Source organism: Taeniopygia guttata, chromosome 8 (genome assembly GCF_048771995.1).
Source record: "Taeniopygia guttata chromosome 8, bTaeGut7.mat, whole genome shotgun sequence".
NCBI classification, from domain to species: domain Eukaryota; kingdom Metazoa; phylum Chordata; class Aves; order Passeriformes; family Estrildidae; genus Taeniopygia; species Taeniopygia guttata.
The window spans coordinates 2344503-2363507 of record NC_133033.1 but is presented as its reverse complement, the minus strand read 5'-3'; the positions used below and the strand labels follow the sequence as shown (position 1 = coordinate 2363507).

At 44.8% G+C, this 19005-nt stretch overlaps 1 protein-coding gene across 16 annotated transcripts in view; it reads right to left on the bottom strand.

The window, feature by feature from the left end:
* The window catches only part of DOCK7 (dedicator of cytokinesis 7), a 95255-nt gene that overhangs the window by 10039 nt on the left and 66211 nt on the right, over nt 1–19005 (bottom strand). For 4 of the 16 annotated variants that reach the window (XM_030278539.4, XM_072932983.1, XM_072932984.1 and 1 more), the window contains 17 exons: nt 18487–18657; nt 17648–17787; nt 14040–14209; nt 13087–13241; nt 12296–12478; nt 11743–11878; nt 10629–10725; nt 10156–10173; nt 8246–8342; nt 7648–7782; nt 6838–6990; nt 6208–6366; nt 5776–5876; nt 4834–5026; nt 4217–4360; nt 3318–3449; nt 2736–2750 (listed from right to left, as the gene is read on the bottom strand). In XM_030278539.4, coding sequence (XP_030134399.4) covers nt 2736–2750; nt 3318–3449; nt 4217–4360; nt 4834–5026; nt 5776–5876; nt 6208–6366; nt 6838–6990; nt 7648–7782; nt 8246–8342; nt 10156–10173; nt 10629–10725; nt 11743–11878; nt 12296–12478; nt 13087–13241; nt 14040–14209; nt 17648–17787; nt 18487–18657 — 2199 coding nt within the window. Of the gene's footprint in view, nt 1–970; nt 1262–2735; nt 2751–3317; nt 3450–4216; nt 4361–4833; nt 5027–5775; nt 5877–6207; nt 6367–6837; nt 6991–7647; nt 7783–8245; nt 8343–10155; nt 10174–10628; nt 10726–11742; nt 11879–12295; nt 12479–13086; nt 13242–14039; nt 14210–15042; nt 15160–17647; nt 17788–18486; nt 18658–19005 lie in introns of those variants that run through there. The other 12 variants (XM_030278543.4, XM_030278552.4, XM_030278547.4 and 9 more) reach the window with 6 other exon arrangements.

Below are 19005 nucleotides of genomic sequence, written 5' to 3'. Positions count from 1 at the left end.
GCTCTGGCTCTCCCTGGTAAATCCAGATGTTGAATCCCAGTTAAAGGGATCCTAGAGGCAGCAGTGAGGAGCACTGTCAACCCCTGATGTGACTCATGCTGGGAATCTGTGCCTGGAAGCAAGGGAATGGGAGCAAATCCCTTTGGGGGAAACCCTTCCAGACCACTCCAGGCCTCCCAGGGATAATCAGGAGCTGCCACTTCCCTGGGATCAGCTCCATGCCTGGCATTAGGGATGGGGGATTGCTCTGTACTGGGATCTCAAACTCAGCCAACACCAAACCACTTCCCAACCACAGCAGGGAAAACTGAACAAATCATTTAATGCTCTGTGGTCTTGTTTCTGGCAAGAGCTAAAAATGCAGATATGAGGGAGGAATTATTAAAAGCATTGTATCTCCTATTATTTTATCAAAAAATAATAGGATTTTGGGAGGAGAAGAGAATGAAGGTGAACACTGAATAGCCATCACACAACTGGCAGAGCAGGTAACAGCCACCATGACTTATGAAGGTTCATGATTTGTTATTATGCATGGTAAATACCCTTCCAAATTGCTGGGAATAAAGTTTTGGGGTTATCTCTTGCACGCACACAAAAAGCTTTGCCAACAAGATTTGGAGGAAAAAGAAGATAAATCAGATGCAAGAGGGATTATTGCTTCCTCCACCAGGACAGCAGCAGCTGCCTGAAGGATGCAGGAACAAAAGCAACTCCTTCAAAATACAGAATCCAACCCATCTTTACCAAACTCAGCACTGTTATTTTCCTGCTCAATTTTAACCCAAGGTCTTTTGCAGTGTTGCCAACTACTACAAGTCTTCCAATACTGATTTTTGGGAAAGAATCAGCTCCTGGAGCCCTGTTATCCACTGGCAACCTCCCCATGCACAGCTTAAAAAGAGTTTTTAAATTCTCATGGTGCAGCATGAAAAGATTTTTTCTTAATTTTCCTAATTGGAAAGCAAGCAAATAGAATTAATTCAACATTTATTCCATGAATAAGCACACAAAGCCCATCAGTTGGTGTGTTTAAGGAGAGCTCAGGATTGCTCTGGTGCTAGACCCAAGACACTGCAAAGCTTGTAGTTGGCAACACAACATTTCTTGTGCCATGAGGGGGGTGCTGCTGTTGGCATAGCTCTTTGCTAAAATGAAATTGGGGGTTCCACAGTGTAAAATAAAACAAAACAAAACAAAAAAAGGGAAGGTGGTGGGGGAAAGGGGCAGAGAAAGGGAAAAAAAATTCCACAAGTAGGAACTTACCACAACAGACAATAGTAAGAGTGGGGAGGAGGGTCAGCAACCAGGGCGATAGAGGAGAAAACAGAAAGTATTTAATTAGGGAAATTCCATAAAACAAACAAGCAGCACATTGGCAGCAAATAAATTTTAAAATTAAAAAGAAAAAAAAAAGGGGGGGGGGGTGAGCATCCATTAAAATATTTAAAATGAAGGGAAAAAAGGGCAAAACATGCAACAAACCTGAAAGCTACAAAGCACAAAGGTCAGAAAAAGTGTGGCAATGAAGGAGCACGATGACAGACGAGAGCTGAACCCACGGTGTCTTTTACCATGCAGTAAAACATGACCAAGTGGTGTTAGAATCATAACCAATGGCAGGAGTCTCTCCAGGGGTCGATTTAGGGGCAGAATAATAAAATAGATGCTCACAGGCCTTGTTGGCTTGAACACATTTACATAATTTGCACACCTAGCACAGGTTCTCTGCTGGGCTGTGTCTGCCTGGACCTTCCATGGGGACAAGGGGATGACTTCCAGGGCCAGCCCTGAAGTGTCAGGGTTTATTTTAAGCTGCTTAATTTCCATTTTTTGCCAGGCTGGAATTGAAACCGACATTCAGACATCACCAGCCTAAATTATGTCCCACAAAGGTTTTTTTTTTTGTCTCAGCCTCGGTTCAGTAAATGTGTGGTGGAAACCCGGAGGGAGATGGCCCAAAATGAGCTGCCTGATCCATAGAAAAGCAAAAATAAACTGGAAAGATGAAGCCTAAACAAAGAACATCATATTCACAGAGCTTTTTAATGCTTTCTGAGACTTCTCCATGCTTGTGCACCCACTGTGCCAACTGGATTAGGGCTGGAGTCAGTGGCCCTGCAGATGAAACAATTGCTTTGTCCATTTTTAATCCAAAAGTGTGGTTCTCGTGGTGTGTGTTGCAGAACTGTGAGCACACAGCCTCCTCAAAAACCCAGGCTGCAAAAATGGCTCCAGTTAACACAACTGAGCCCTTTTACTGCCAAATAAAGCCCTACATAAATTGACTGAGAACAGAAGGAAGCAGTTTCTCCTCTGAGATCAAAGGTGCACCTGCAGCAAACCAAGTTTGTGTTTGGTACCTCTGAGCATTGGTGCTTAAATCGACCCCTGTGGGTGGGGTGAAAATATGGTATGGAGGGATGATTTTCTGTGTCAATGCTGATGGAAAGAAATATAAACAAATTATAAAAACAAACTAGTGATGATACAGTGGCTCATTCACCAAAGAACCTCATTAGTGGAACACGTCAGCATCCATGCACTACCTACAGCTGCTTATGAAGAAATTCCTACTACAACCATGGTTTATTGGGATTTCTTTGGTTAATGAATTGTTTTAAACAGCAGACAGCAACAGAAATACCCACAACTAGCACATGTGGGCAAGCGTTGGCGTGAGTCATCTGGAAACTCAATTAGTGTTCTTTGCTAACTAAGATGGAGTTACCTACCTCCCAGCCAGTACTCTGTGTGATAGAAAGTAAAAAGGGCATGTCACAGAAACCAAAAAAAAAAGTTTCAAAGGCCAAAACATGACCAGCAATAAGCCTGCAATGGTTTCAATGGTTCTAAACATGCACCCAAAGCAGCCTCCTCTGGCCCAGCACAGCCAGGCTCTCACAGCCCTTAATTAAGCTGGTGGCTTTTGCACCATCCAAGTTCCTTCAATTCTTTAACCACCACATGAACAAACGAATAAACCCCCCAGCATTTCTGGATGTTACCTACCAGGCTAAAGGCAAGGTACAGTGGGTTTTCCCAGCATGCAAAATACAGTTTAAAAGAACATCTGAAAGGGTAAACTGAAAATTTGAAGTCTTGGATAGTTCTGAAGTTATAACAATTCTTGGTACATGATGTTCTCTCAGGTTAAATTCCAGAAAAAAAAAACTGTTAATGATCCTTGCATTTACTGTGGATCATCGTTTGACAATTTTCCTGGAATCTGAGAATAATGTTTTTTCATTTTCCTTGCACTGAGCATTTGAAGTTTCTTCACAATTCACCCTGCAGCTGAAAATTCAAACCATTACCTGGTGAACAATCTTGCTGAATGCTTCCTGCAGTTTACCATGAATAGTAGACAACTTCTTGGCATCTCTGTTGGCTTCATGAATAGGAATAAGGACTTTGTAAACCTCATTAACTGCTTCATACATGCCAGCCTACAAAAATAAGGCCCATCAGATTGCTCCATCAATTCAACAGCCAGAATTACACACACAGCATTTAAATGATAAAACTGCAAAATGAAAAGGTGGCTGAGACTCCATTGTGGGATAATCACATCGTTTCTTGAAATGTACCCAGAGATAAATGGAATAAAATCCTCAGTTATCCCTGAAATCAACAGCCTGGTGCATTACATCTTGCTGTCAGTAATTAGGATCATTAACATAAACAATCCTGGGATATTTTGGATGGACACAGGCACAAGAGCAAAACAATCTAAACAGGATCCTAACCAAATTGATGGGAATTAAATATGAAAAAGCTCAAATGCACATTTCAGCTTTTTCTATTCATCTTCAGCCCCTGTGACTTCTGCATCCACTTCTGGCACCCCAGAAGAGATGTTCTTGGGAAGTTCCCCAGGATCTCTCTCATGGAGTGGGTCCAGCCTACCGTGGGCAGTCACTGCACAGAGGGGCTTAGCAGGAATTCCAGGTTTTGGCCCTGGATTTATTGCTGCTTGTGCTTAAGCCCACTGAATGACACTTCATGTTGTGTCGTGGGAATTAATTCACTCCTTTTCCTTGGTTTACTCCAGAGGGCAAACCAGGCTGTCTTAAACAATGAAAACTCCAATTGCTCTGTGCAAATTAAGCATTTACAATAAAATATCCACTCAGAGAGAAAACATTTTCCTTCCTACTGCCCAGCAGTGTGAGGCTGCTGGAGAAGGGAGGTAAAGAAATGAAAAGTCTTCTACCATAGAGAAAGATGCTGCAGCCTGTTCCAGCAATCCCACCAGACCAGCTTCTGTAAAATACTTCCCAGAACAGATTCCTTCTTCATCTGGGGACACAACATCATCAGAAACTGCTGACTCTTCCAAAACATTGGAAGATATGTTCTGGGGAGATACAAGAGATAAAAATACATTTACTCAATTCAAACAACACTCAACACTTTCAATACTTTGAAAGGCAGCTGATTTGCAGTCAACTCCTAGACCTCCTATAGAGGTGGCTTTCTGTTTTTGTAGAGTATATATATAAAATACAGCTTTCTGTTTTTGTGGAGCATACACGTAAAATATGGCTTTCTATTTTTATAGAGTATGTATGCAAAATATTGCCATTTTTGTAGTGCATATAAAAATATAACTATTTTTGTAGAGTATATATGTAAAACATTGCCATTTTTGTAGTGTATATATAAAATACATATATTTTTGTAGAGCATCTGAATAAAATACACATTTCTCACAGAGCAGTATTTCATTCATGCAACAAACAGTGAGCACGGTTTGAACTCCCAGCACATGGAAACACTTTGTAGCTCAGCAGCAAAGCCCAAAAACCCCTCAGAGAGGAAGATGCCCACCTGGAATGTCACACAGCCCACAGGGAGGTATTTCCTGTCCTCCAGCATGCTCAGGTACTCTGCCACCAGGGCTGCAGAGTGCACCAGGCACTGGGCAGACTCAGCGTGGTTGCTCCTCTCGGAATGTTTCCCTGCCATGTTCTGCAGCCACGTCAGCCTCAGGTCGGGGGAATTCTGGTAGCCCTTGGCAATCCTAAAGGGAGAGAAAACCTCTGTGATTCCATGTCCTTTCCTTCTGAACCAGCACAGCCCTTCAGCACGGTTTTTTCACACTGCATTCAGTCACTTCTGCTTAAACATCAACCCCCCACTTGGTGCTGTGTGGAAATCCCTGAGACAAGAAGCTGTCGAGATGGGAAGTCACCCATGTGGTGGGTGAGCAGTGGGTGATGCTGAAGCTCCTGACCAAAGCCCATGTTTCACCCGAGACTGGTGGAAATCCAAAGGTGTGGCACAATCAGAGCACACCCACCTGGTTCCCTACAACAAAACCTCTGCTCAGCACTGAGAAGTCTTCAGGGCCACTTGTGCAGACAGCAATATGAAATTTGGTACTTGGGAGCTTAACTTGGCTCTGGAATATCTTTTGCATATGGACACCATTGTATGTACCACCAAAAAGCCTTTTGGGCAAGCAGGTGCTGGAAGACCCCCAAGTTTACCCTGAAGCAAGCAGAGAGAGTTCTCTACTCAGGGGAAGATGAGATTTTCAGGGATGGCTGGGGAATGAAAACTGCTTTTATCCAAGATAAGCTGCTTAAATGCCTAACGAAACCTCTCAGCACCACAATCAAACACAACAGACAGGCCTATGTTGGTCTGTGAGCAGTGAGACCCAAAACTGCTCCAAAATCAAGTCCTGTAAGTGCCCAAATGTGCAGCATCTGAGCCCAAACCCACGTGGAGTACTGACACCTCCTGTCCCTACAGTGCCAACTCTACCTGTACATCAGGTCAATCAGCATTTCTGGATCTTCCTGGTGCTCCTTCATTTTAACTGTGTCTGACAGGATCATATGCAGGTTGAACACTAAATCCTGGACCTGGGAAAAATAAGCTGTTGTAAAGAACTGGCAATGGGAAAATTGAGCTACACATTGTTATGTGAGGAACACGGTCACTCTGAATTTTTTTATGTTTGCATCTTGTCAGAACTAAGCAAAGACCTGAGTTCTATGTGATTAGATGACCAAAAAGCCAAAATCTTGTCAGAACTAATCAAAGACTTGAGTTTTATGCGATTAGATGACTAAAAACAAAACAAAACCCAAACCCTTTCCAGACAATGCATGTAAATTCCAGTTCTGGATGGAGGTTTAGGCATAGTCTGTTAATGAATTACATATTAATTGTCTTGTGGTTTATGTCTTTTACCTGGTCAGGAAATGTTGTCTCCCTAAGTTCCAGATCCTCTTCAGCATATGTCAGAATAGTCTTGAGGGAACGCCGCAGAAATTCTTCATTGAAGTTCTGGGATGTCCCCACCAGGGATGAGAGGGACATGGTCACCTGCATCTTCACCCTGGCAAAATTCTGCAATACAGATGTTATTATGGTATTTCAGCAGCCTGGAGACAGTGCAAAATCAGTGCTTTGGTCATGGCACTCTCTCCTGACTTGATAATGAAAACTGAAGTTTTGCAAGAAAGGCTGTCTCAGAGCAATGATTAGAATAAACCTGGTGCTGCCAGATGTCATAATCTGATGATTATTTAGTTTCAGATAAAGGTTCTCCTGCAAAAATATTAGTGTTGTCTGTTTGCACCTGGTCCCCTCTCACACACCCTGCACAGGATGATGCTCTCATAAAACATCCTTGATTCCTGTTGGTTTTGCTTTGGTCAAGCCTTAAAATCTGGAATCCCATCATCTTTGCTGTCAACTCCCTCAGAGCCCCTGGCCCAGGACCAGGGTGTCCCCCAGCTCTGTGGGGGACTTCACCCAAAGCCAGCAGCCCCCAACCCCATTATCTGCAATAAGCCAGTGAAGAGCAGCGGGACTCACGTTGCCAATCTCAAAGTTCTGCCTCATGAGGAGGTACAGGGAGGCACTGGCGTGGGACCTGATGGTGTTGACGCTGCTGCTGCAGTGCCTCAGGAGCCTCAGGCACAGGTCTGCACACTGCTCTGTCTCCTCCTCAAACAGCAGCTCAGGGAACTGGAAAACAGCAGGGGAGGAAATGTGCTGGGACAGGCAGGAATGAGCACTCAGACAAACAGGCAGCAGCGAGGGTGCACTGCAATGAGAGGGAGCCCAACCCCCCTCTTCTGAAGGGAATGATGCTCATTTCGATCACTTTACAGTAAGGCAAAACTGGCAACACTGGAAGGCAACTCATTTTACCTCCCCCTCCAACTTGCTCCTACATCTACACCCTCACACTGATTTACAACACTCCCAAAATCTGAGGCTTACAACTTTGAGCTTCTCCCTGTACATCTGGAGAATGTATGGAGAATGTTTCTGGGAAATTTGTTTCCCAGAAACTGGGAAACAAATCCATTTAAAGTGAGATCTGTACAGCTTGAACCCCACCTGTGCCTTGAGCTCCCCACTGAGCAGGTGCCTCTTCCCACTCAGTGCCAGCCAGCAGGAACCCACATCCCATCCAGGGTGTGTGAGCTGCACTTTTTGGTGCAGCCAAGCCCACAGTGCAGAAATGCAGGTACTGCTCATGAAAACCAGGCCAGGCTGAAAATTCATACTGCCCAAAATAGTAATTGCTTGGGGAAGTGACCCTTTCCAAAGGAAGAAACAGCGCCTTCCTCCCTCAGTGCTGCTCAGGGTGGATTTCTGCTCCCACAGGGGATTCACCTTTGAGACCAAAGCTCTCTGTGTGGCAAAGCAGTGCTGGAGGTAAAGGGCACTTTGGTTGCAGGCCATGCTGTGCAGCAGCACCTTGAGCACCCCGCCGAGGATGCTCTCCTTGGACTCCGTCACGGACACGGTCTGCAAAGGGACACCAAGACTCCATGAGAAAATGGAAAACCAAGACTCCATGAGAAAAATGGGAACCAAGACTCCACAAGAAAAATGGGAAACCAAGATTCCATGAGAAAATGGAAAACCAAGACTCCATGAGAAAAATGAACCTCCTGTGTTCCTGTCCATGTGGGAGAGAGCAAATAGCTCAGATCAAAAGCCCTTTGCAAGAGGAAATTACCCATTTAGCTGGGCCTGCCAAACAGCCCCGTTCTGAGGCAACCCCCAGGTGAGGAACACCTGATCCTTGGATAAATCAGGTGGAATTGGGGATACTTTGTCCTCAGTGAGGCTCTGACTTTTGGGGAAATTGTTCTGCTAGAGGGAAAGCCCACAGTTCCCTCAGCACTGAGGCAGTTTTGTTTAACAAAGTGCTGCCTGGCCAGGTGACTGTAATGCCATTACATCTCCATTTTCTTATCAGCCTCACCTGTACAACTATCTCTAGAGTATCCAAAATTATCAGGTTGGCTTCTGTTGCAAGATTCCCATCGATGAGTGCTTCATGTTCTATCTCTGCCCTTGACCTGATCAGGGAAAACAAACAAGTAAAATTACTTCCTGATTAAGGAACAGACCTACATATTTTCCAGTCAAAAATGTTCTCTCACGAGCAGAAAACTCCCAGTTACAGTTTGTATATTTATCACTGGACAACACCACAAAGATATTTCAATGCACCCCCTGAGAGGACAGGAAGGAAAACTCATTTTTTTACAATTACAGACTTACAGAGGCTTCACGATCATCATGCTTGGAGAGCTCACACTGCTCTCTGACACTTCACTACTCTCCCAGGAACACAACAACAGTTTAGAAGCCCAGTCCAAGCCCAAAGTGGCTCAGCAGCATCGTTAGGCATGCGACAGCACAACCAGGAACAGGACGTGTGGCTTTATGCTGTGGACACACGGTGGTGCTACACGAGCTGGGAACCTGCACTCCCACTGGGAGCAGCACAGTGCAGCCTGCCAGGCTGCAATCTTATCTCTCCAAGCTACACTGCATGTAATCCTTGAAGCACAACTTCCTCTCTCAGCTGAAGGATACGGTTTTTGCTGTTCCATGCCAGGCACTCACTTTCCTGGAAAGCCTTGCAAAGTCCAGACACCCACTCACACTTGTGGCTCCAGGAATTCAGCACAACCAGCCCCTTCCAGTGGCACCAGCTGCACTGGGCAGAGATCCAGGGTGTACTCAAAGAGCCCCACCCTGGCCTGCCCTGCCGTAGGTGCCATCCCTGACAGACTCCTGCCAGGCCAAATCCCAGCAAGAGGGTGACCAAAATCCCGGAAAAACACACAGAAAGAGGGAGAAACTATCTGTCTCTTGAAGCTGTATTGCAGCAGCCCTTCCCTGCCACACTCCACATGCTCTGGGAGCTGGCTCACACCTCCAACATCTCCAGGACTGGAAGTTTTGGGACCTGGCCCCACATAAAATAATACCATCTGCATAAAAAGACAGCAGCTGCAAGCTGTGCACTGCCCTTGGAGTGAAAAGTCTTGTTTATAGGGTTTCAAAGGGCCAGGCTCTACCTACACACACAGGACACAGCAGACCCAGTCACAGCAAGCAGGGGTTAGAAAGCAGTTTTATCTAAGCAGCTCATTTTGTGAGGTAAGACACCATCCTTTGACCATCAAGGAATTCCAGAGCTGTTAAATGTGTACTTGAGGTCCTTCTGGGAAGGACAGGACTCAGACCCAGTGTTGGCAGTGAACTGCTGAGTCTTTCAGGCCAAATTCTAAGCTGGTGTGATTCTGGAATTTATATCTGCATCACTTCAGGGTAAAATACCCTGGTCATTTGGCTTTCCCAATGACTCAACAGGACTGGAGCCTTGGACAAAAAGCCATTACTTGTCATAAGGAGAAATTACATTTTTGTGTGGGACAAAACAACTAAAGGCTGTGAAGAATTGCTTTCTATTCCAAGAGGAGCCAATGTCTGCAAGGATAAAATTTGGCCTGATCTCCATCTGGGTCTGAGGACCCCACTCCTCAGTTTCTTCAGAACTTCACCTGGGCTGAGGTTGCTTCCCTAGGGAAGGAACAATTCTTTTGCTGGGAGGATGGAGACTGCAGGTTGCAATTTAAAGAGACAGAAAACGTGCACAGCAAAGCCCAAACGCAACTCCTGAGCCCTCTGGATTAAACCACACCAAGAGAGGGAATTTTCAAGGAAATGGGTGTAATAAGCCAAAAGAGCTCATTCCAGTCAGTTGCACACATACACACTGAGAAGTTCTGCCAAGCATCACAAACAATGCTGTGATGATTGAGTCTGCAGATGTACAAAATGGCAATTTATAAGAACTGCACACCAATGCTACAGTACCTGGCTGGTTTGTGGCTTCTAAAAGCACAGCACATGTGGAAAAACAATCAAAGTGATGGATTAGGACAGGAAAGGAAAGCGAGCTTTGAGAACTCCAGAATGCTCTTATGGAATAAAGGAAATATGACATGAGATACAAATGCTATCTGTGGAAACTCTTAATGGATCTTTCCTCTAAATTACAGCTTAGGGCAGGGTTTTAAGACAGTAATGGATTGTATAAATCTCTTTAAATCTGATTTGGGAGTCTAAGGAAATAAGGGACAGCAGAAAGGCAAGGAGTTGGGAGGGCAGTGTTGGAGTAAAAGCTATTTGCTTTTTTGGTTTTTGCAATGTTAGCCCTGTGCATCTGAGGGCTCAAAGCTGCTGGCACAAGGGCTGAGTGGCTGCTGGCAGTGACCTTCTGAGGGGAGGGGGACCCTGCTCTCACAGGCCTGGCACAGGGGTAGAGCAGAAGGATAAGGCAGAGTTACTTGTCAAGCTTCTCTGTGTTCTGCCGCCAGTGAGTCATATCCTTTCTCCATCTCAGATTCTCTTGACTTCCAAAGGCACTCCCAGAAGGGCTCCTCTCTGCAGGGTAACAGCAAAACAACAGCAGTCAGCTGATGCTCACTTCAGCTGCACGAGCAGCAGCTCCAGATCTGCTCACAAGTGGCAGGAGGCAACAAAGATGATTTTCTAGAGCCTGAGGCTCTGTGGCACTCACCCAGGATGGTTACATGGCCCTAATTCTGTCACTGCTGAGTGGCACAAGACACTGCAGAGAGGCAGCTGAGACACTCACTGGTGAGAGGAGTCCCTCTCTTGGACTGTACAAGGAGCCTGAGTGTGCCAACCAACCCTCAGCATTCCAACACTGCTGTGCTCGACTGGCACCCAGGAATGTTCTCAAGGTGGTGCCACCCCCCTTTCCCACCTGACAATCTTTTATTCTCATTGCTGGGAGGGCAGGGGAATTTCAAGTAATAAAAGTAATCTGGCCACATTAAGAAAAAAATCAAGGTTCCTATCTCTGAAGTGATTCCTTAATTATGAGTCTAAACTATTTTCCACCTTAGCCCGCAAGGACAGGCTTGTGTGGCAGAGGAGACAAAACCACAGCTCTGATGCTTGTCCTAACCCCTGGGCCACCCTTTGAATTTTGAGTATTCCTAAAAATTACTCTGTTTTACAAACTGTAGAAATCACCAGAAGGTGCCTGTTAGCCCAACTACAGCTCCTTCAAGTCTCCTTAAGTCAGCAGAAACATCCAGGCATTTTCAGAGCTGTCAGAGCAAGATCAGGTAGTTTGTTTTCCTCTCTGATCCTTGAACAGGACACTCTAGAAGACGCTACACAGAAAAAAACTAAGGCAAGAACACCCCATAAATGAGATGTGATCTCACTTAAAAAGACAATCAAGTAGCACACAAAGTCTCTGCAATTTAGCAGAGGTGTAGAGATTTTGCAGAGCCAGGGAAGGATGCTGCAAACAACTTTCCTAAGGGACTCTGTATCCCACACCACAGATGGGTGCAAATAATTTTTAGGGATGTGAGGAGCAGCTTTTGGTAAAAAGGGGATAGCACAGAGGACTCCTTTACTTACCCAGCTGTCCTCTACTTCTTCGGACCATTTCCTGCCTTGCTCCTATGCTGCCCAAAATTGCTTCTTCAAGTTTGGCTCTCATGTCTTTTGACTTCTTAAATGTCAGACTGTTCATTCTTTCAAACACTTTCTTGCCCTGCAAATTCCAAACAAAACCATGAGGGAAGATTCTTTCAATTGGGGATATTTGCTAAGAGATAACAACTCAAAATATCTGAAGACATGCAGTAAGAAAGGAATACAGATTAAGCTGGTAGGTAGATAAAACACTCAAATTCCAGCATTGCTATAGAAAACTCTCTTTTCAAAGTGGCACTGCAGCAGTTCCCAGATGAGGGGCAAGCAGCACAAACTGCTTGAGAAGTGGAACAAAGCACAGACACTCACATGGCTGGGAAGTAAACATGGGAAAAACCTGGCCTTGGGACTGTGAATACAGGAAATACTTTGGAGAGAGCAGGAAATGCCTTTCTGCAGTCGTGTAAAGGATGGGAACATAAAGGTCCTCAGCAGGGCCCAGGAGGGACTCCAGGGGGTTCCAGCTTGGCAGTACCTTGTACTCAAAGCAGGAGACACAGAGATAGAGCAGGTCCAGCAGGCGGTTGAGCTGCAGCACTGACAGGTCAGTGAACCACTTCTGCAGGACACTCTCGTCCGCGTTCTTCAGCACCCAGAGCAGGCAGATGAGGAGGCTGCGGCTGGACTCTGTTGAGAAGGTGGAGTGCTGCCTGCCACTCTGAAACACATTCCAATCACCACAGAGTGAGTTTCTTCCCTTGAGGTAACCGTAAAACCCTCAGCAGCTTAGGGGTTAAGCAGAAGGGCTGCATGTTATCTCATGCATCTATCAGTCTCACTGAGAGTGCACCTAAATCCCAGCAAAATGGGGTCGTGGTCCTGGAGTAAAGGCAAGACAAGGCAGAAATGGGAGGCTCTGCCTGCCAGCAGAATCAGGATTCCCTCTCTGTGCAGAGAACACAGAAAATGGCCTCTCCTTGTCCTCAGCCAGGTGGAGTTTACCTGGGGTAGAATTTGTTCTTAAGATTTAAAGCTCATAGTGACTACTGCACTTCACAGAGCTTTTTAAAGATTGTTTCAGAACAGAAGAATCTTAATCAGGAAAGAGAATTCTCCCACTTTATGAAGTTTGTTGATTCCTATCCTTCCTTGGCATTTTCTTATGCCCCTCTGATACACACACAGCAACATGCAAACATGGTTTGTCCCCTTGCTGCCCCTCCGGACACCCAACTACAAACTGATGTGGGCCCCCACAGAACCTGCTGAGTATTTGCTGGTTGACACAGTCTGAGGGTCAGGAAATGGGGAGAGAGGGATTTGTACCGAAGAAGGGAGCAGGAAACTGCTGGGCCTGGTGAGCTGGGGGACAGAAGTCCCTGCAATGGCCATGGCCACTGTCTGGTTGATCATGCTGCCACCCTCGCTCTCGTAATCGTCCACGGCGACACAACTCGGCCTCCCCCGCTGGTTGTGACTCTCTGCAGAGAAACACAGGACTTTAGTCAAGCCCCAAATCAAGGCTTCACCCTCCAGACTCCATCCATAGTGCTGGTCTCACTGAGCTGGGAATGCAAACTGAAAATCATCCCACTCGAGGGGTCCTGCAAAGAACAGGACAACGATTTGAGGCCATGAAAGCAAAGAAAGCGATTCCCAAATGCAGCCTCACAACCTGAAACCTTTCTAACAACAGACCTTTCGTCCCTTTGAATACTCCAAATCCCTTCTTGCAGCTTTATTGTGTCATGAAACTCAGAGGATGTAGAAGAAAACTGTAAATTCCAAACTATTCCTGACTGGATTCCCTGCCCCAGTTTGAAATAACCTGTGCTGGTCTTTGGGACACTTTGCAAAGCACCCCTGAAAATGAACTGCTGCTGGTGCACATGATAGGAGGAAGAAGAGGAATTCTGTTTATCCTTTGGAATTAGGAACTCTGCTTATCCTTTGTATTTAGGGACTCTGGTACAGTGTGAGGGGTGACTTTTTAAGCAGATCAGAGACATAGATGGAAGGTGGCTCTGCATTTACATCAGCCAGTGGGATGTAAACTAAAATGCACTGCTTGTTTTTTATTTCATGCCAACAAGTGGGCAAATGCTTGAGTGTTAACAGGCACTGAAGGCACATTTTGCAAGTGAAAACAAACATGAAAAAACGTCAAAATCGCATTTCAAAAACAACCCCGTCCAATAGCGAAGGCGTTCATAATTCAATTTATAACCCAAACACCCAAGTCTGGTGAGAAGCCAGCCAAGGCAGAGAATATTGAATACCTGTGAAGTCATAGAGCTGAGGCACAGTTTCCATAATCACGCCGATCAGAGGTAGATACAGCATTGCCACCCGGGCCTTTACCTGGGGGTCAGCGTACCGCGGGTCCGAGTCGTGGCTGGACAGCAGGTTGTGTACCATGTTGATGACCTTCTTATGCAATCCAAATAAACTGTTAAAAGACAGTTGGGTCATGCACATTAGTTAATATCTTCAAAGCAAACTCTCTTTTGTTACTAAAGGGCTTCTAAAAGGAAAAAAAAAAAATCCCATTTTTTATTTTTAACTTCTTGCGAACTGCCGTTGCATGGGTTTTTTTGATCTCCCATGGATTTTACAGATGGTTGGCTGGTTTTTCACTGTGCCTTGTAAAATAGGCAAAAATATCTCATGGAATGGACACTCAGTATAACGTGAACACTCTCATATATTCCATTAAAAACCCCCAAAGTCCCAGCTACTACTATGCTGAAGCATTGGATCTACTAAAAAGTCTTAGAAAAACGTAGGGGATTTGGAAAACAGGGAGAGAAACTTGAGAGGACAGTGGGTTTAGTAAAACTATTCATTGTATTATTTTTTTGTTGCTATTTAACACCATTTACACAGAGACAAACCCTCCTAAACCAGAACATTGCTTTAATCAAATGACTAGGAAGCTTCTGCTTCAGCTTCCCACCCTACCCCATGCAATTACTGAACCAAAACAGGAGACTACACATCCATAATTCTGAATAAAAAGTGGCAAAGACATGAAGGGATAGAAGGAAAAATAGCCAAAATGGCTTGTGTCATTATTCAGATGCAAACACTGGCAGAGCCCTTCTATAGAGCACCACGTGTGACCCTCCTTGAAACACAAAAACTCCCCTGAATCTCTCAAGGACTCTGCTCCTTTCAATCCCCTCAGCCACCACGCAGAGGCAAAACTCTCCCAGAGCAAATAGCAGGCTCTCTCTGCAGCTATTTGCTTCTGTAGGCAAACCAGCCAAGAAGACACTTTACCCCATGCATGAAGCAGCCAAGGAAGCTCAGACATTAGGCAGTAGCAAAACATAAGCTGCAATGTTCAGACCTGAGGTATTAAAACAAGTGCTGAATTTCAGGCAGTATCCACTTTACCTGAAAAGTAGAGGTGAGTTCTGGTTAAAAAGAGGCTTTGACTGGATTTTTGGGGGTTTGAGGTTGACTATAAGGCAGCAGTATAGCTTGGGAGGACATCAGCTATTGGAGCTGCAGGTCCTCCCTGTGGCTTTTAATCAAGACATAATGAGATCCTACAAATGCTTGTTTGTGCAATTAAGTAAGAACCTTAACAACTAGGAAGGAAATGCTTATTTAAGTGACTGGTTCCTTCAGATTAAGGATAAAGGAAAGTCTTTGTACTATTTTGAAGGAGTGGCACCTAAAAGGTGTTTTAAAAAATTCAAGGAAAACTATCCCACAGGCCATAAAACTGCAGATAGGGAAAACATCCAAGCAATGCTGCATAATTCCAACCTAGGGATCCATGGATTTCTTTGTCACTTTCCCAGAGCTGGGTGGGCACTGTGGTGGATCAGACCCTGGTGGAGAGGAGGAAATGCAGCCCTCTGCTCTTCCTGCCTGATAAGGCAGAGAATCAATCTCACCTCCCTCCCTCCTCTCCCTTATCTCAGCCCTGGCCTGGATTTCTGTCAACACCACCCACACTTGTGCAAAACCAACTCTGGCACTGAAATCTGAGGGCTGAATTCTGATTTTCTCACTTCTGGCCTGCACCCTCAGCCAAGATGGGCAGCATGGGTGTTGTGTGTGATGGCCAGAGCACCCCTGCAGTGTTTGCAGAGACAACTGTGCAGGACCCAGCAGCTGGGACTGTCACGCTCAGCTGGATCCCTTCCCCTGCACGCTTTGTTTGTCCCGTTTTTCAGGCTGCAGGTGCTCTGCAGGGCTGCTCTGTACCCTGTCACGCTGAGGGATGTATCCAACACACACCTCTGGGCACAAAGGAGATGACTCCTTCTCTTGTCCAATTCAATCCAAATAGTTCTTATAAAATGAGCTAAAACTAAACATATCCTGATAATGGAGCAAAAAGAGCAAGGACAGAACACATTTAAAGCTCTGGGTTATCTATCAAGGCTTAAAGCAGGTCTCTTAACACAATCAGCAACTAGATTAACATCCCTTTCCACTCCTGCTGCAGGATAATGAACTGGGAACAATTCTGAGTTTCTTCCAGTGCTGCCCACAATATTTTATGGAAGGCAAGTGTGAACTCTCTTCTGGTGATCATGTGTGACTGTTAAAAGTCTTCACAGCAAGGGAAGACAAGATCTGAACACACTCGGTTTACTTTATCTGAAAGATCTACCAAGAGAAATGCAGAGGGTTTTGAGCTTGAGAAATCAACAAACCTCAAACTCCCGGTTTTTCTGGAAAACGGTAAAAAAGTAAATGTTTTACAGGTATACATTTGCCCCCAAATTCAGGAGCTTGGATCAAAATGATCTTCAGAGCTAACTGGTACCAGGAGCCTTTTTCTGGCTAGACAAGGTTTGAGAGAGGAGCTGTGTCCCCAGTGGACACCAGCAAGCTCCTCTGTGCAGAAATTACCATCCTGGGCCAGGCTTAAGGGCTTGGTTGGCAGGTGGAGAACAGAAAGTTTGTGAAGAACAAGGGCAGAGTCAGAGACAGGGCCTGATTTCTAACCAGTGAGCAGGATGCTCCTCTGGCACAAAAAGGATTTCTGCAGACAGCACATATGGGTAAAGATTTGCTGCTTTTTCCATTTCAGGACAAACAAATGGGACTGCAGTGTGTTATGTATATATACAGGAAAATATTCCAGTTTATGGCATCACTTTCTTCTCCAAGAGGAAACAGAATGAATGTTTAACTCCAGAGACCTCTTGGCAAAGGGGCAGAATTAACCATGAATCATCAGCATTTGTTGACTCGGCCGATATTTCTGAGTCCACCTTGAGAAAAATGTCTGTGAGGGAACTCAAGACTGTGGAAGCAATCAATAATTTCCATTGCAACCCATTTTAAAGAGGCAAGGCAGAAGACAGCCCTAAATAACACAAGGAACAGACTGGATGTCAGGACTACAGCAGAAAATTATTTGCTGCACAAGCCAGGCGAGTCACTGACAAACTCTGCATGCTTGACTCTATTTGTCTATTTGTGTAACCCACAGGGGCCTCATCAATGCGCAATTTACAGTTAAAAAGAGCTGTGAGAACCACTGGCAAAATATATTGTAACATTTAAAACTACCAGCAAGACAGGCTTCCTAAATGTTGGAAATTATTTTCCTGTTACATTTGAGAAAAGCTATTTTCCTTTCAGAGCTCCAGCAGTGCCCCTGTGGCATCTGGGGGCTCCAGCAGGAACCTCTTTCCCTCTTCTCAGCTGGAAAAATGTGACTGAAATCAGGTTTACAGAGTCTGGGATAAGGAAGAAACAGAAGGGGCAAGAAGAAAGAAGATTCTTCAATCACTGTTTTCTTATCATAGCTTACTAATTTATATAAATTCTGGCCATGCCAGGACTTTCTTTGCATCCATCATTTGCTTGGAATTACAGAAAGCTCTTTGAAAAACAAAACTTTGTGAAGATTTACCCTTCTGCATCAGGATCTAGAATGACAGCCAGTTCTGTGAGCACCAGCCCGGCCAGGTAATGCTGCTGGCGGAAAGGCACAGACAACTCAAACATATTTGCAATCTTCTGGTCTTGGACATTGGTGGAGAACCCAGAACTCTGAAAAAATCAAGTTTCAGAAGCTGCATCATGAAAAAAGTCAAAGCTTAGGTAATACATAAGAAGCAGTTTTCAGAATTAAAGACAACCTCATGCCTTTTCCCTTTTTTGTTTGGATCAAGGCACATCTACACTTAAATTCCATCCCAGCTCAGTAACCCTTCCATTAATTCTGTTTGTTATTATTGTCTTCCCCTGTTAGGAAAATTAAACCAAATAACCTTTAAAAGTGGATTGGTTAAAAGATGCTCTTATTCACATTGAAGAAGGCTTTGATTGATTTAGTTAATGTGATTTTGCAACTAATTAATCCACTTGAATGACACACTAATTCAAATTACTTTTTCTGAGCAGGCCAGGACTAAGCTGCAGGGAGCTCAGAAATCCCTTGTGTTGCCAGAAAAGGGCAACTGGACAAAGTATTTTCCTTTATTACTTATTTGTGTTTGCCCAATACAAGAGGGGACCAGATCCCTAAGGACAGTGTATGGTCACTACCAGGAGAGGGATATGGGCACTCTTTTCTCATCAATAAAAGATCAAAAGAAATCAGAACCTCTGTGGCAGGAAAAACTATTTTCTAACTAAACACTTCCAAAAATATTAGCAAGGGGGATTGAAGATACAATAATACAACTGCCTCAGAGGATTTCATTCTCAGCTCCAAGCTCAACTTGTATTTCCCAAATTTCTCAGTACCTGGGAAGTGGCTGAAGACACAGATGGTGATGGAGATGCAGGTGGTGTCAGCAAGCTGCAGGGTAAATTCAAGGTGACATAGTGCTCGTGGCTGCAAATGATGCGCAGGAAGTCCAGCTTCAGAGATGCCAGGTTGCTTGGATTTGTTAAGGAATACACCTTTGAAGACACCTGGAAAATCCAGCCCACAGCATTGCAGTCAGCACCAAAAGAGTGTAACTGCAAGGTGAGCCCTCCTGGCCCACCCAAAATCACTCCCAAAGCAAGAACTGGAAAGCTTGGTGTCATTAAATGGTCACACCCATGTCCACAGCACTTTTTTGTGCCAGAAATTCAGTCCCTGATGTGCAGGAGCCACATACATCCTAGACATATCTCTCAATCCAAAATCTATACACCAGTTGTATTTAAATAACCAAATGAAGAACTGTAGACTTCACCTGTTGGGGGCTAGAACAAGATGATCTTTAAGGTCCTTTCCAATCCAAACCATTCTTTGATTCTGTAATTCCCACATCC